This window comes from Passer montanus, unplaced genomic scaffold (assembly GCF_014805655.1).
Source record: "Passer montanus isolate IOZ18808 unplaced genomic scaffold, ASM1480565v1 scaffold5, whole genome shotgun sequence".
NCBI lineage: Eukaryota > Metazoa > Chordata > Aves > Passeriformes > Passeridae > Passer > Passer montanus.
The window spans coordinates 7,820,570-7,837,750 of record NW_024369929.1 but is presented as its reverse complement, the minus strand read 5'-3'; the positions used below and the strand labels follow the sequence as shown (position 1 = coordinate 7,837,750).

Sequence of the window (17,181 nt, the reverse complement as noted above, 5' to 3'; positions counted from 1 at the left end):
AAGCCACTATTGTTAGTTTATGGCATTGGGAGAGCAGGAAGAACCAGACTTTCTTTCATCCAGTCACAGTTTAGACTCTAAATCTGGCAGTTTTTTAGATATTTAAAAACAAAGCTGGCACAGAAAGTTTTAAATGAGGTTGCCTCAGCCAAATTCACTGTACCTCAAGGCAGAATTGTCCTAGAAACTATTTTCTGTTGAAACTAAATTGGTATGAGGTCTGTAGGAAATTTTCTTGACAAATAGGTAAGTATAAATATGAAAGTCAAGTCATGCACTGGTTTTTGCCAGCTACTCACACATGGGTTTCCACCAGCCTGTCACATAATAAACAGAAAAATGCTTATACCACTATGCTGCTGTCTCTGGCCTTTAGAGAATTGTGTACATGGGCATTGTCATAAAAAAAACATGTTGAAAAGGCAGTAACTGCATGCAGAATAATTATGTAGTGGGAGAAAGTTCTCTGGAGTGATCAAGGTTACAGACAGTTCCTCAGGGTTCATGGCTGTCAGTCACCAGCAGCTCCTGAGTTTCTTCATATTTGGCCAAAAGAAACCTTCTTATTTAAGTTAAAAATTTAAAGATTGTCTTGAGTGGGAGGAATAATCTGGTACTGTCTATAGAATTTTTTTGCAGGCTTTAAAGAAAAAGACAACCAAAAAAACACACCAGAAAGCCCCCCCCCCAAAAAAAAAAAAAAAAAACAAACAACCAAGCCAAAGCACAATTTACCCTCTAAAAACTGTACCTAGTTGCTAATTAGCAGGGATGAGAAAGCTTTATGTGCATGCACGTACATAGCTTGAAATATTGAAATTACAAAATGCCAATCACACATGTGTTTTTCAGTCTGGTTTCAGATGCAGAGACCACAGCACTTCTTCAGAAAGAATGCAGAGTTTGCAGAAACGACACGAAAAACCTTCAGCTACGAGCCAGGCGAGCAGGGCAGAGCAAAGTCCTGAGCCTCTGTATTTTGAGGTACTGGTGTATGAAAACTCTTTCCACATAGTAGCAGTGCCAGTTGTGGGTGGAATAAGTGATGTTCTCAATGGGAAGTTACAAAACATCTGGCTCTAAGAGGTGTGCAGTCAAGGTCACTAATTTATTAGATGATCCCTGCATCGTGTACAGAAAGAGAGTTCTATTTGGGTGTTTTGGAAAGTGTAGTAATTTAGCACACTGTGGTTGACAAATTAAATAAGCAGCCTTCAAGTAGCTTTTTCTGTTCACTTGTGAATAGAAATTGGTGTGTTTGCTGGCTTATCCCCTCTAGTTGTAGGGATTTTTTATTTTGGTGTAAAAAAGAAAATTTTTCTTCAAAAATACTATTTGGATACAGAAATGCTTTTCTAATTCTTCATTGTTTTCTATTAGTGTCACATAATCCCTTCTAGCATATGTGGGACTTAGGGATTCAATTTGTTTTTCTACCTTAAGCAGTTTCAGTTGATGCTTTTCAGGTGACTTTAGTTCCATCCTTTTTAATCTTAACTTCTGTATTGTTTAGGATGAAGATGAATTTCCAGAGCTAAATAGCGACAATGGTAGCAGCAAAAGTAGTAGCATCCAGCAGAAGATTTCACCCAAAGTAGTAAGTAATTATTTTATTTTGCAAAGCATTGTCTTTTGAGACTATTCAATTTGTGTAATTTTTTAATGAATCTCTGGTACAAGACTTATATTGCAGTAATTGTGATGATCTTGGGGTGTTTGTGTTACCAGCCTTGGATGCTAAAAAAATGCTAATTAAAATAAGTGGTGAGGGAAACTCATCTTAAAAAAAAAAAACAAAACCAAAAACAACTTCAGGATTGTTCTCTTTTAAGGAGATTGTAAGATACATGTCACAGACACTCAGTATCACAGACTGTCCCAGGCTGGGACTGCTGCATCATGATCCTTCATGCAGACATCTCATAAAATTGTTAAATCTGCAGATGTCAATTTTTCAAAATAATTACAGTTTTTGTAGTTTCTTTACTTTCAAACAGCTTTAAGGCTGTGGGAGCAGTTGTTGGAAAGGTAGTGGTTTTTAGTATGTGATCTGCTTAAATATTTTGTTGCAGAACTGTGCCTGTAGACTGCTTAATCTATTTGGCTGCTTTCCAGGAAATCAAATCCTATGTGAAATCTTGGGGAGGGGAAATTCTTTATTTAGTAATCAAATTGTAAAACCTTCAGAAGCCATCACTGGGGTTAAATACAATAGCTTTCCCATACAAAAATGAAATATAAATAAGTTCTATTTACTTGCTTATTAACTTGTGTTGTGTAGCTGTAATTAATTAGGATGTCATACTGGTAATCAAAACCTTGGGTGATTTGATTTCTGAAATGCTTCATACTTGGTGGTCTGTAGAGAAAGGTCTTTTAATTGTGGGTTTTTTGCATTTTGTTTAAAATTCTAGTTGGATGACTTACCAGAGAATTCTCCAATCAATATAGTCCAAACTCCAATTCCCATTACAACCTCTGTACCAAAGCGTGCAAAAAGTCAGAAGAAGAAGGCCTTGGCTGCAGCACTTGCCACAGCTCAAGAGTATTCAGAGATAAGCATGGAACAGAAAAAACTTCAAGTGTGTAGCACCCTGCCCTCCCCCAGCACTTGGTCAAGAGGAGGATTAGTCTTGCTCCTAATAGCAGTAATCCTCTGTAAATAATGTTGCAGGCACCATTTCTTTGTATTTATTGTATGTGATGTTCCTGTTGCAGGAGGCTTTGTCAAAAGCAGCTGGAAAGAAGAGCAAGACCCCTGTTCAGTTAGATTTGGGTGACATGTTAGCAGCTCTTGAAAAGCAGCAGCAAGCAATGAAGGCTCGTCAGATCACCAACACCAGGCCTCTCTCATACACAGGTATTTCTAATGTGCCTGGCAATGCCTAAATACATTGTGTGCCAACATGAATGTGGTTATCTGAGCATCTTAAATGTTTTTGTTTCTGTCAAGTTTTAGTTTTTGAATATAAGCGTGATAAAAACCTGAGAAGATTATTTTTAATGCATTTCTCAATAAATTACCTGTGCTATCATCCTCTGAGCTGCAGTACAATGGTGAAAATCCATCTAGAACTGAAGCCTAATGTCTTTTAAGAAGATCTGCTATTCAGAACTCAGTTGTGTCCTGAGAGTAATTCAGTGCTGAAATAAATATGTGAAAGGAGCATCTCTACTAAGGATGTTATGAAATACTCTATGAAAGAGAGGATGCCTTTGACTGTGATATGGTTGGGGATATGTCACTAGGGTGTTCTTCCCATTTCTGCTGTTTATAGTTCAAGGTCTCAGACCCAAGGCTTACTCAAATCAAATGTTTCTTAAACTGTCTGTTGTTTCTACCATATGCTTTTACCATCTATAATGTCCTGTGGCAAGGAATTGTAACCTTACTACATCCTGTGTAGAGAAACTTTTCTTTCTGCTGTGTTTTTTGGGGATGGAGATCAGTATTGGGCTTTTTTGTGGTGCAACTCAAAATTTTGTTAGCTTTCACAGCCTTTGTATTGCAAAGACTGAGCAGTTATTCCCTTCTTTCCTCTTCTGATTCTTAGATGTCTGTGAGGTCTCTGAAGAGTCCTAGTCTGTTTAGTTATTTAACTCTGGAAGAATCTTTTCTGAGAATCCATATTTCTTTTTCTGTACCTTTGTGTAGTTCTACCGTATCCTTTTAAAAATAAGATCAGACCAGCACAGATCAGGCTATAGTTCCATCATTATTGTATACAGTGGTTTAGTTATGCTTTTTTGCTATGTCTGTATCAACACAACATTAAATTACCTTTTTTAATACTTGCTGCCAAATGCAGAATTGACATTTTTGTAATTACTTATTATAACCCTGCCAATCTGATTCCTAAGCTCTCGTGTGTAGCCTGGAGTCCATCATTATGCACATAGTTACCATTTTCTTTCTGGTGTGTTGGTTCCTTTACCTGCTTTGAGTTTCAGCAGTGTTCAAACATTAATTCAAGTTGGCAAGGTTGTATCAAACAAAGCTCAGCAAAGAACTCTTGGCATTTCCATTGGAGACAGCACTTGTTTTATTCTTCCTGGCAAAAGATCCACTTAACTACATGCTGCTCTCTCTCATCTGTTTTGTCCTGTCAACTATTCAAGTCTTTAACAACTGAAAATCAACGTTTGGATAAATATTTGCAATTTATCTTACCATAGTCATCTACCTAATAAAGCTGCATGTAGTCTTTTGAGAGAGACCCCTTACCATTTATTAAAATAATTCCTGGAATCCACAGTTTCCCAAAACATGAGGCTAAGTTGAAGAAAGCTTAAAACCATCTGGAAGCAACAATGTCTGATGATGTAATTTTCCTGTCATTATGAACTGCCTTTTTTCCAAGGAAGGAAAATCTACTTAGAGAATTCATCAGTGGAAATTCTGAAAACAGTGTTGAAATAAGGCTGACATGTCTTTTGGTGAAACTAATATCTATCTTGTATTTAGTTGGCAGTGCTGCTCCCTTCCATACCAAAGAATCTGCCAGCAGAAAGTCCTTAGCAAAGGGACAGCCCTCTATGGGTTGCCTTAATCCTTTGGATTCAACTGCCCCAAAAGTGAAAAGAGGGAAAGAGAGAGAGATTGCAAAACTGAAACGCCCTACAGCACTTAAAAAGGTAAACGTGCCAACCTTGGAGTGTTTGGACACACACTCATACTTCAAAAAAATATTAAAAAAACCTGTTATTTTCTTAGTTGAGCACTAGTTGTCATGAGCACAGGGCAAGGGAATTATGAGCTTCTGCCTCTAGTTCTGCTAATCTGATGCCCTCTCCTTTGGATCTAGACATATAGCATAACTTTTATATCCACATAATCAGATGAAGTTAATAAAAATATATCTCCATACAGATTGCAAGGGTGTTTTCTTTTTTTAACTGCAGGCAGTAGGACACATGGAAAAGCTTCCATAGTTTTTTCATGTGGCTGATTCCTAGTTTGTAGTGCAATTTAGTATGCTAACCTTAGTTTTTCTTACTCCTTTTTATAGAGATGGGTAAAGAACTTGAAGCAAACCCAAAATTTTTGAGTAAGCTTGGAAATAATTGCTTTTATATATATATATATTCATGCAGTCATAAATTAGGTATGTGCAGAAAGCATATGTGGAGATCAGAAGGTAAAATATTAGAAAGTGAGCCCTAAAAATGCAGGCCTTTTTCTGACCTGCCTGTGATCTGAGTTAGAGGAATTCACCTGTTCAGAAAAGTTTTCTAAACTCTTTATTGCCAAGGCTTTTATGTTGTTGCTATTAAAAATTATAGTAATACCAGTATATCCATGGCTACGTACCTTTGCACTTTCTTTTATAGAAAGGGTTGTCTTTATTGAGGTGCTCATAAAGATGACCAGTATGCCTGCATAAGGTAGTCTTTTACAGGCATGGGGATGAGGAATTGTTAATAAGTGAATGTTATGTATCAGAAAGGAAGTTGTGAAAGTACTTAAACTGTTGAAAGTACTGTTTATGTAGAAGTGTGTGAGTATTGAATATGCCATCCATAAAATGCTGCAGTGAAATACTCCTTATGATCAAAGAGGAAACTGAAATGATTTCCAGGGTTTCTATCCGGGCATGATAGGAAGGTTCAAAACAAATTGCTTAACTTTGTGTTATGTTCAGTGAAAGGGATGGTTTTATTTACAAGTATATTTAATTTTCAGATGCTGACAGCTGTTGGTTTTGTTTCTAGATTATCTTGAAAGAGAGAGAAGAGAAGAAAGGCCGTTTATCAGCTGACCACAGCCTTCTGGGTTCTGATGAACAGAAGGAGGCTCATTTAAACTTGACTGCTGACCAGTCTCAGGAGCTGGCCTCTCAGGAAGGTTGGTCTCTGTCTTGAGATGCCCATCACTCCCCCTGAGCTGTACTAATCTGCTTATTTTCATATTTTGTATTTCTCTTCTTATGCCACACAATTGATAGATGTTATCTCTTAGCTTTTTTGACTTTATGAAATACTAGCAATTTAAACCCTCTTCTAAAATGCTTTGTCTGTCCCTCAGTTGTGGAAGGCTCAATACACTGTGGGTTCTCAGTACATGATCTCCATACAGCATTTTGATTATCATCTGAAGTGGATGTTCCCACCATATGTCAGAGTTGATAATATTTTTGATAAGGAAGCAAAATGTGACTCTTGCCAACCATGCTATGTTGATCACAGTACTTCTTAATTATGAATATACTGAAAGTTTTCCAGATGTAGAAGTTGCAAACTGTAAATAGCGTTTTCCAGTTTGTTGAACATGTCAATCAGCTGCAATTTCTGAGTTGTCAGTTTGCAGCAGCAGCCCTGAACAACTGAGAAACTCCAGAGAATTTTCAATGTCTTCAACTTGTTTGGGCCAGTGGAAGTGGGAGAAAGAGGTGTCTGTCAGGATTCTGCATGTACTGCTTCATAACGTTTTCTTCTGAATGACCTGTCTGTCTAGAGTGGGAAAATCCTAGACATTCTAGGAACAAGTTAGTTGAGTTTTTTTTTAAATATATATATATATATATAGTAAGGAATTATTGGAAGAAGTAATGACATTTACACAGGCTTTCCCTTCTGTTTTATTAATTTCCCAAAGTAAGCTCGAGATATTCAAATATTGCTTATTTGTCCAGTGTGTGCTGTGAGTGGTGGATGTGGGTTCAGAAGGGGAGGGAAGAATCATGCTTAGTGTTTTCAAAATGGAATTTGTTTTTTTTAAATATATATATATATATATATAGTAAGGAATTATTGGAAGAAGTAATGACATTTACACAGGCTTTTTCTTCTGGTTTATTAATTTCCCAAAGTAAGCTCAAGATATTCAAATATTGCTTATTTATCCAGTCTGTGCTGTGAGTAGTGGATGTGGGTTCAGTTTGTTTTCTCCCCTTTCCCCTACCCCTCCAGAAGGGGAGGGAAGAATCATGCTTAGTGTTTTCAAAATGGAATTTGGACATAGTAAGGGAGCAATAATACAATGTGTGGTTCTGTTTCTTTTGCATTAAAAATGTATTTGTATTTTGTAATGTTTAAAAATTGCCTTTCAGAAACTGGTCTGAGTATGCCTAGTGACACTTCACTTTCTCCAGCAAGTCAGAATTCTCCATACTGCATGACCCCAGTGTCACAGGGTTCACCTGCTAGTTCTGGGATAGGCAGTCCAATGGCATCTTCTGCAATAACCAAAATTCACAGCAAGAGATTCAGAGAGTGAGTTTTGCTTTATTATGAAAAATTCACGGCTTGCACTTCAGTCACCCTTGTGTTTCAAGTGTGGGTAGATTTAGTAGACTTAAGAGCTTAATGAGCATAAGCTTCCCTTTCAGAAATAGAAGGTTCTGCAAGTATTTTCTTTTTTTCCCTCCAAATGCATCGCTTGTGTTTGCACACAAACGTGTGTATATATGAACAAACACTCACTTGAGACTTTCTTTCATTGCCACAGCAAATAAGCAAGGTGGGAGTCTGCTCTGAAAAATATTTTTTGAAGGAAGGCTGTGTATGCTTTGAATGGGAAAGGAAGGAATACTTAGGAATGCTTAAAATACTGTAATAGTACTTCTTAATGTGTTAGGGCTTTTTTATTAATGTATCTTTGTAATGTACTAAATTAGTAGAAGAAAATTGCTTGCAGCACTTACTGCAGTATTTGTATTTTTAATATTATTTTTATTGGCTTTTTGAAGTAAGGGATATTACTACAAATACAAATGTTTTATGGATGTGTTTTAACTTTATTTGCAGTCTGATTTCTAAATCCTTTTAATGACTTTAGTAAAAGTTAAATAACTATTCTGAGGAAGTAAAATTATTTTCATTTGCAAAAAGGCTGTGTGAAACATTGGTTATGTTAATATTTGTGAAGTAGCAATGCTGACACTTGTCAATGTTGTTTGAATTGACAGATACTGTAACCAAGTTCTAAGTAAAGAAATAGATGAGTGCGTGACTCTGCTATTGCAAGAGCTTGTCAGCTTCCAGGAACGGATTTACCAAAAGGATCCCACGAGAGCTAAAGCGAGGAGGAGACTCGTTATGGGGTTACGTGAGGTTACAAAACACATGAAACTAAACAAGATCAAGTGTGTAATCATATCCCCCAACTGTGAAAAAATTCAGTCAAAAGGTATAAATGATAAAAACAAGTGGTGCACTTGGCTCTCTCCAGTTTTCTTGTGCTGATTAAATGTGTTAATTAGCGAGGTTAGAAGCGTTTATTATGTGTGATGTAACATCCCAGACTCCAACTGGGTAATTGCCATTCCACATTTATTCTTTTCTGCTCCATTCTGGAAGAAACTCTTTTCATGAGGGTGAAAAGCTTAAAGAAAAATAGATATTGTAGAATTAAAATTTACTGTGTATTGCTTGATTCTGTGTTCAATACACCTTCCAGAGAGTCCTGAGCTCTGGGTGCTTTTTAGGTAGATTCCTTAAGAGGAATGTGAATTGTTAGTTGCCAACTAAAGCATTTTGCCACAACCAGAGGCTTCCTGAGATGGGAGAATAGCAAAGCTCTGCTTAAGAAAAGACCTGTGAAGCTCTGGTTTGTGTGCAGGACTAATAAAGAATACAGAATATCACCTTCATCTGTACTCATTCACTACCCTTGAAATGAATTGCATGTTATCCTCTGGGACATAGGAGCTGCTGATGTCTGTATTGAAGTTTTACTGGCTAATTGCAGTTCAAGTGGATTAGAGAGTTATATCATGCCATATGATGACTTCAAGTGACTACATATCTATTTAAAATTGCTTTCCTCAAGGTGGACTAGATGAGGCTCTCTATAATGTAATAGCCATGGCACGGGAACAAGAAATTCCATTTGTCTTTGCTCTGGGCCGCAAGGCTCTCGGCCGCTGTGTGAACAAGCTGGTTCCTGTCAGTGTTGTGGGTATCTTCAACTACTCAGGTGCTGAGGTGAGTAACTCCAACCACAGAAGTGGCTGGAGTAAACAATTATGTAGTAAAGAATTGGTTTGGCGTTGGAGCACACCTAATACACCCTGGATAATAGCCCTGACCTCATCTATACTATGGTGTCTTTTCTTTGAAGTTCAGTTTTATGGTACTGAGAGACTGTGCTGAAACACTTTGGTCACAACATCTCATTGTAGATTTTAAACAGACTTAAACTGTAACCTGAAATTCTCTGGAAAGCTTAAGAATGTATGAAAAACAGTATCCTAAAGTATGTCCATCTCCTCAAACTTGCATAAACCTGGAGTGGTGTTTTTTATTATTAAATACAGAGAAGAAATAATTCTTCATTGAAGTTGAGGTATTTGGTGTTAATCTTGAGGCTGATATGAGGTGTACCTTGGACTGAAAGGAGTGAGGTAAAGTGAAAACTATTAGTAAGAATTACTGCTGATAAAACTTCCTTTGTACTTAGGATCTGTTTAATAAGCTGGTATCCCTAACTGAAGAGGCCAGGAAAGCCTACAGGGACATGGTGGCTGCAATGGAGCAGGAACAGGCAGAAGAAGCCTTGAAGAATGTCAAGAAGGCCCCACACCACATGGGTCATTCTCGTAACCCTTCTGCAGCAAGTGCTATCTCATTCTGTAGTGTTATTTCTGAACCCATATCTGAGGTCAATGAGAAAGAATATGGTAAGTAGCTTAAAGTTACCTTTGGAAATAGAAGCTGAGGTTTTCCAGATGTTTGTTGTGAAATGTAGCTAAAGACCCAATCCTTCCTGATTCACAGTATTCTACAATATCCAGGGGTAAGAAAAGATCAGTTAGTTTTCAGTTAATTTCATAAGTAATTTTTCCTGAAAAAATACAGAAAATAATTTCTAATCCTCAGAAGTGTTATAGGTATCTAACATCAGTGGAGGTGGCTTCTCCAGTTTTATTGAACTGTTTTAAAACTGATAGCACAGAATTGATCATGTGACTGAGGAAGATCTGCTGACAGCAGGAACTAAAATATGAGGTCTCTGAAGATAGGACATTTTTAATGTAGCTTACATTAAAACTTGAGATGGCAGTGAGGGATTCTACTGTGAGCAAAGGCGAGTTCATTTATCCAGCTGCTTAAGCCCAGATGAAAAAGAATATAAAAGGGAGACTACTTGTTAGAAGTCAAAAGCCTTCTCTTTTATTTTTGGTCTGAGAGTGAATTAAAGAGAATGCTGTCTTTTTAGTGAGTTTTTTTGTGGTATCTTAAATTTGTTTCAGGAGTTAAATATTATATAAGAAATCCTTAAATGAATGACTGAAGATGGTGGCAGTTTTCTTTTAATTTATACTTGAGAGTAACCTCTTTGACTAGTCTTAGTGCTACAATTGGTGTTTACAAAGGAAACAAGTGGCACAAACTCTCAACTTTGTAATGTCTGCTTTAGGGTACTGTAAAAAACCCCAAGTTATTCACAGCTCTTTCCATTGTCTCTCCTTTTCCCTTCTTCCCCTTTTTTTCTAGTAGAAATTTTTCTAGAAAGCATAGAATATTAGCTCATTTTGCTGTTTAGGCTATTGTTGCATGCTCGGGAGAAGTATTTTTATGTACAAGGAATTAATGTTTCCTACTTCAACTTCTTTCAAAATTTGTAGAAACAAACTGGAGAAATATGGTGGAAACATCTGATGGGTTAGAGACCTCTGAAAATGAGAGAGAATCCATGTGCAAGGCTGCAGTACCAGAAAAAGCTGGTAATGGCCAAATGGAAAAAACCACTCTTAGTAAACAACCACCTCTGGCTACAACTGGCACTACCTCAGCAACAAATCACGGAAAATCCACCGCAGGTGACAAAGATGAGGTGAAACCAGATGACAATCTGGAGTGGGCCTCACAGCAGAGCACAGAAACAGGATCCCTGGATGGCAGCTGCCGAGATCTTTTGAATTCCTCCATGACCAGTACCACCAGTACTCTTGTGCCAGGAATGCTGGAAGAGGAGGAGGAGGAGGAAGATGACGATGATGAGGATTATGCCCATGAACCAATTTCTGTAGAAGTTCAACTTAATAGCAGAATTGAGTCTTGGGTTTCAGAGACCCAGAGAACTATGGAGACGCTGCAGCTCGGGAAGACCCTTAGTGGTGCTGAAGAAGACAACGCTGAACAAAGTGAAGAGGAAGAAATGGAGACCTCGGAGCAGGCTGAGCCCATCACTGACGGGGAGGAATGGACAAATGATAAGCACGCAAGTAACACTCAACATAAACCCACCATCTGCAGTTCTTTGAATAAAGAACACACAGATTCCATCTATATGCCCTAAAAATAAGCAGGAACTCAGGAACTTTTTAGAAACTGTATTATTAAAACTAACTGTTGTAAAAGTTGCAGCCATTATTCCATATGCTTCATCTCAACATTTTGCACTGTTAAACATTTAATACTTGTATTTAATTCACAACAATATTTTTGTAGCTGTCTGTTACTTTTTTGATTTAAAAACTATCTTAGCTCTTAATCAGTATTGATTTCCCAGATTAGAAACTGTGTGGAAAAGTTGTCAGTAAGCATTCATTTGATGTTTTGTAAAAGGAAACATCTTGTAACTGACCAGTTTTAAGAAAAATGCTTTGAACTTGTGACTCTTAAGCTTATTTTCAAACAGGTAATCTACATTAACACTGACAAAGTACCAACAATTCATGTTGGTGGTATAGTGTTATACTAGGCCTGTCAGTGTATTTGGCCATGACTTTCTAATTCTATCTAGAAGTAAAATGAAAATTTTGATTCTCTTTCATGAAAAGCTAGAAAAAGCCCTTTGCAATCTTAATGAGAATTAAACAGTAGAGAAATTGTGTGTGATTCTTATGCTAAGATAGATGCAGCTTTTTAGTTGATGTTGGTGAATGCATCATTAAAAAGCTGCTGATAGCTGAAATGGTTACAATAAGCTATAATAACTTTGATTCCAGAAAAACTTTAAACCAGAGGGATGTAATTAATGTTTTGCAGGTTTTCTTTACAAGGTAGAAATATTGCATTAAAAAGAAAAAAAACCCCAACAAACAAAACAGGAAAGAAAACAAAAATTCCCCATTCTCTCTGCAGTTGCTGTCTGCCAAACCACACTAAGTGACTCATTAACCATACTCCCTATTCAGGGCTTTTAGTAAACTGATGACTTCCTCTCTCTCCTGTCACTTACCTCAGGAATGCTGTTTTGCATTTTGTATTCTGCATAACACTGCAAAAAGCAAGAATAATCCTTTAACAGCAAGTGTGAATGATGTGGTGGCTATCTCTGCACCTGCATGCTGTCATCCTGGCCAGGATGTATCTTGAGAACTACTGCTGAAAACTTGACCTCTTTGTCTGTTCTTGCAGTTGTAACAGCTTTGGGAGTTGACCTCTAGATAGAGAAGAAAGTAGTTATTCCAGGAAATGAGGAAGTGCCCTGTAGTTTGGGGAAGTATTTCAGTGGTGCAGAGGTAAAGGAAACAAAAATACGCCCTCCCTGGAACATAGCTGTTGCTAGAGAACTGTTCCATGTTCTGTCCTGAATACTGAAGAGAAATGCATTAACTGGTGATGAATTTGTTTCAGACTGAGGATGGAGTGTGTGCCTAAACCTGGCACGTCAGGAGTCTGTTTTCCATCTTTGGTGTTGGCAAGGGATGTACTGAAACTGCCAGCAGCAGGAGCTTCACCACAGGGGTAGCCAAAGAGTAACTCACGTGAATAACACTTTCATAGCAAACATGTTTCTTTTAATTTCACTTCGTTTTTCTTGATTACTTGTATCAAAATGCATGAAAAGCCTCTGGGTAGGCTGAAAACCACAGGAAACTGAAATTAGCTGAGTTGGGTGTTCAGTCCACACTTAGGAACATGGGACCAATGTTTATAGTAGTGATGCTGGTGTTTTAAGTTGCACTGGGAAAATAAGACTCCAGGTTTAGAAGTCATCTAGCCCTGGGTTTTTGGATGCTAATGAGAATAATAGAAACTGTGTATTATGTAAATAATGCTTTGATAGCTATAGGCATAGCAAATGCTATGTAGATAAGCAGTGTAGAGAGCTGCTGTGACAACTGGCTGTTCTGTCATGTTCTTAGCTCCTTAGTGTAATCTTCCTAGGTGTTAGAACAGGCCTTTCCTATTTCACAGGAAAACAAGGACTAAGGAATGATGCCTCCTGAATGTTAAACCTTTCACTGCCCCCATGGCAGATTTCTACTGTCTGTATGTTTGAAGAGTTTTTGCTTTAGGACATGACAGGTGTTTGAACTGCTGACAGGCAAAACTTGCCCTTGGATGTGTAAGCACATCTCGGCACAGGTGAGATCAGTGCATACACTGAGGGCAAAACTTCGCCAGAACATCAAAAAACAAAGGTGTTTGTAGTTTCTCCTTTAGCTTTTTCAGTGCCAGTGATTCAAATAACTTTTGATCTTGAAGTATTAACATCAGAGGCGCATCTTTTTATATGTCTTTCTGAACTTGGACTGTCATTTTAAAATTTTCTGACATTTCTATCAAAGAAGTCTTGTAATATTCAGCCCACTATTTAACTGCAATTTTGCTACAACTTTAATAGAGTTCTTGAAAGTGGTACAGCACTTATAATTATCTCTCAATTTGCCAGCAAATAAGGAACTAGTTTCTTTTTAAAATGTGGCAGATTACCCTTAGGGGAGCAAACTGAAACTGAGTAAAGAAAACTGGGTTTAGTGCTTCCTTTTTGATAAGCTGGGAATAAGCAATAACTGTAAGAATGAAATTGCAATTGCTTTGGGAGCGATCCATTTGCATCGGAAATTAGGGAAGTTCCTTGCCACTTGAAGCACTTAAGGAGAGTATCTCACTGTGGTAATTTTGGTTCTATTATCAGCAGAATTTAAGAAGAAAGCATACAAATGTTCTACAATACCATGATTTTTTTAAAAAGTAGTTGAATTTCTATTTCAGTGTAAAAGTGTGCAGTTTATACAGGTTGTTACTGTCCCCATGAAAAGATGTTTCTGTAGTTATAGGTGTATAGATATTTTTGTTGTGAAAATAATTACTCGGGAAACAAATCTACTTTTCTTAAGGCATTGTTTATAGAAATGATTTCACCACTTACTTTATCTGGTAAAATCAAAAATAATGTATCTGTGGTAGGGGTAGGGATCTTTAAAACTGATAGAGGTGGCTATATATACAACCTATTTATATAAATACTCTTAAGTATCTCTGTCAATAATAAAACATGGATTATAAATCTGTAAAGGGGAAAAATTCTGAAGAACTTCAGTCCTTAGTTGGACCAGGTAGCAATGTCTGATTAAGGCAAAGGCCCTGATCCTGCTCACACATACTTTAGAGTGTTAGTGCCACTGGCTTAAATTGGTGGCCTGTTTATCTGCTTAAGTTGTGTGCAGGCTGTTGTAGGATTGAAGCTAAACAGTGACAGAGAGTATTGACCTGTGTTTTAAAAATTCATTATAGAAAATGTTCAGTAATGCACTTGTTGGTGTTCTTCTGGTAAAGCTAAGAGGTGTCTTTATGGGTGGGTGGGAGCTTACACAATGTGGTTCTGTCCAGTTCTTTAACACAAGCTTAAATTTTAATAATGTTACTTTAAATATGTATGTAAAAAAAGTATTATTGTTTGAAAAGCTGCTGTTGCTGAAACTGTCATTTAGTATTTCTTGTGAAGTTGTGCCAACTAATGAAACTGTTCAGTTGATTTCAGTGTCAGCCATTTAAAAATCAGACATGGCAATTTGTTAACAGAACAAAACCCAGCAGAAACAAGCCATAGAAACCAGGAACGGGGGGTTCACCCTGCCACACACAAGGAAACATGAGAATGTCTAACCCAAAACTTCCTCACCAATGAATGGTAATGCTGAAAGTAGAAACTCAGTTGGCACAGCCCACGTTCTAAATGTTCATCAATAGTTCATATAATTTACTTTTTAAATAGATTCTAATAAGAAAAGCTGTTTAATCTTTAATGTCTTAAAATTTATAGTAATATTTAGGTTAAAGTAGTAGAAAAACCATTATAAAATACAATATGAAGGGGTTTGTTCCATTTCTTTTTTGCTGTATGAAGGATAACTGTTCTGTCTACCGTACTTTTTGGAGTAATAACAGCTTTTTTGCACTATGTAAATACTAGTGGGGATTCTTCCATAACTAATAAAAATGATTGTAGAAATTTATGGCTGTATTACAGTGCTGTGTTCACGGCTCTTGGATGCTGAGCTGCCTGGCAAGGGCTGCCCTGGCGCTGCAGGTGGGGACAGGTCTGTGTCACCCTGCGGCCACACGGTGGAGGAGCTGTGTGGTGACAGCCCATGCAGAGAGCTGAGCCCCTCAGCACGGCAGGGGAGTGGCTGAAGCAAAAAGCAGGATTAGCAGAGGGCTTTTCACATGGATCCTAGCCCTCTGTTGTCACCCACTGTGTCACTGACCAGAAAAATATTAGAGAAACCCACCCTTCTGCAGAGACCCTGAGACTGAAGCAGGTCCAGAATATTGAGTTGGAAATAATGTTTTACTTCAGAGGAAATGAGCACAGGTACTTCCAAAAGCTGGGATTTCTCTTGTACTCTACTGGATGAGAACTTCAGTTGACCTGTCCTTGTTGGTGGAGTGATGCATGAAGTCACATTTGGAAAATAGCATGAAGTTCCCTGTATGCTGTCCCCTCTTGAACTTCTCCCACCTCCACGTCAGTAACAGTGACCTGTAACAGTGTCATTAACTGGTTTTGCAGCTCCCACGTGTGAAAATATCTACAGCAGTTCAAAAAGGATAAAGCTTTGTCCTGTAATTCGGAGGTTTCTATTTATGTACCTTAACTTCATGTTTCAGTTCTGCTGTTGCAGTTGTCTTCTGGTGGAAGTGCTTCTGTTACAAACCTCACTTTTGGAGGTTCTATGACTTGCAGTCAGAATTACTCCACCAACTACTTCTCTTGTCTGGGTTCAGCCTCTGTCTTCTCAACCTGATACAGATTTTGGAAAGTACAAGTGGGTGGCACAGTGTGACCTGTGCTGTGGAAATGACAAAAATTTTATACCGTTATGCCTTTACAAACTGAATTTTTTTCCTCCCTCTTCATTTCTTTGCCATTTGAGAAACACTAACATTGAGCAAATTTCCTTGCCTCTGGTGAGTTTTTAAGTGGTGCTTTGCACTTCTGCACGTACCAAAAGAAGCACCATAAGAAAATAATTGCTCCTGCTAAATTCCTTCTGGCAGCACTGCCCTGCTGTGCTCCCACAGCAGCATGGGCTCTCCAATACCAGGGCTATAGGGATGGGGCCGGAATCTTCTGAATCTGTGTGTCCACAATGTGTGGAAAGACCCCAGTCTCTCAAGCTGCACTAAGGAAAAATAACAGCTCCTTGGACTTGCTTTTAGATTTTTAGGCTCATTGTGAATAAACACATGGCTTTATTATTATTTTTTTGTTTGTTTATTGTTGTGGGTTTTTTTTAAAGCGCTACTGGACAAAACCAACCCACCCCCCAGGAGCTGATGCCAGCTGCAGGCTCTTTACCTCAGGGGCTCTTTTCTGAGTTAGCAGATGCAGGGGAAGCCCAGCTGGAATGCACTTCTGGCCCCAGCTGCAGCCCCAGTGTGCTCTGAGGTGTTAAAGGAGTTTCCAGGGAGCCTGGGGAGCTCCCACACGAGGCAGATGCATGGGGGCTCTGTCTGGGCACCTTGAGAACGCCCAGCTCTGTCCTGAGGTGTTCTCCAGGAATACAGCCTCAGTGAGTAATGAGGAATTTCATCATCATGTAAGGCTGATAACAGACTCGTTCCTCTGCAAAGGGAAATGGGAGAGGGGGCATGGAATGACCTGCATGTCCCACAGTTACCTGTGAGGAGCTGTGTCTGTCTTTGGCTTCCTCTGGAGACCTCTGGAGACTGCAGCAGCAAGGCTCCACAGCAATTCAGTCTCTGTTTAAGAGAAAGGTAATGTGTCTCCACACCAAATTTATAACGACTTCGTGCCTCTCTAAGGCTTTGTACTGCTGTAGTAGGTTACTCATTTCTTACAGAGTTATATAGCAATAATAAATGTTGTCACTCAAAACATTTGGGGGTTCTGTACAGTTTTCAAAAAAAATGTAGCAAAAGTCTTCCTGTTAAGTGGGATCTCTCAGGGGAAAGAATCCTAAACGTATGTTTAGAGCATTAAGCTCCTTGTAACGCTTTTCCTGCAAGGGAAGGCTGCATTTTCAGATGCATTCTGCC

General features: G+C 38.3%; 1 protein-coding gene across 3 annotated transcripts in view; it reads left to right on the top strand.

Annotated features, from left to right (window-relative positions):
• Positions 1-15,134, top strand: part of SECISBP2L (SECIS binding protein 2 like) — a 28,279-nt gene extending 13,145 nt beyond the window's left edge. For all 3 annotated transcript variants that reach the window (XM_039723008.1, XM_039723007.1, XM_039723006.1), the window contains exons 8-18: positions 853-984; positions 1,514-1,597; positions 2,415-2,582; positions 2,719-2,860; positions 4,466-4,635; positions 5,713-5,845; positions 7,050-7,212; positions 7,908-8,128; positions 8,771-8,925; positions 9,401-9,620; positions 10,569-15,134. In XM_039723008.1, the coding sequence (XP_039578942.1) occupies positions 853-984; positions 1,514-1,597; positions 2,415-2,582; positions 2,719-2,860; positions 4,466-4,635; positions 5,713-5,845; positions 7,050-7,212; positions 7,908-8,128; positions 8,771-8,925; positions 9,401-9,620; positions 10,569-11,242 (2,262 nt within the window). In that variant the 3' untranslated portion in view covers positions 11,243-15,134. The remainder of the gene's footprint in view (positions 1-852; positions 985-1,513; positions 1,598-2,414; positions 2,583-2,718; positions 2,861-4,465; positions 4,636-5,712; positions 5,846-7,049; positions 7,213-7,907; positions 8,129-8,770; positions 8,926-9,400; positions 9,621-10,568) is intronic.
• Positions 15,135-17,181: the final 2,047 nt, after the last annotated feature.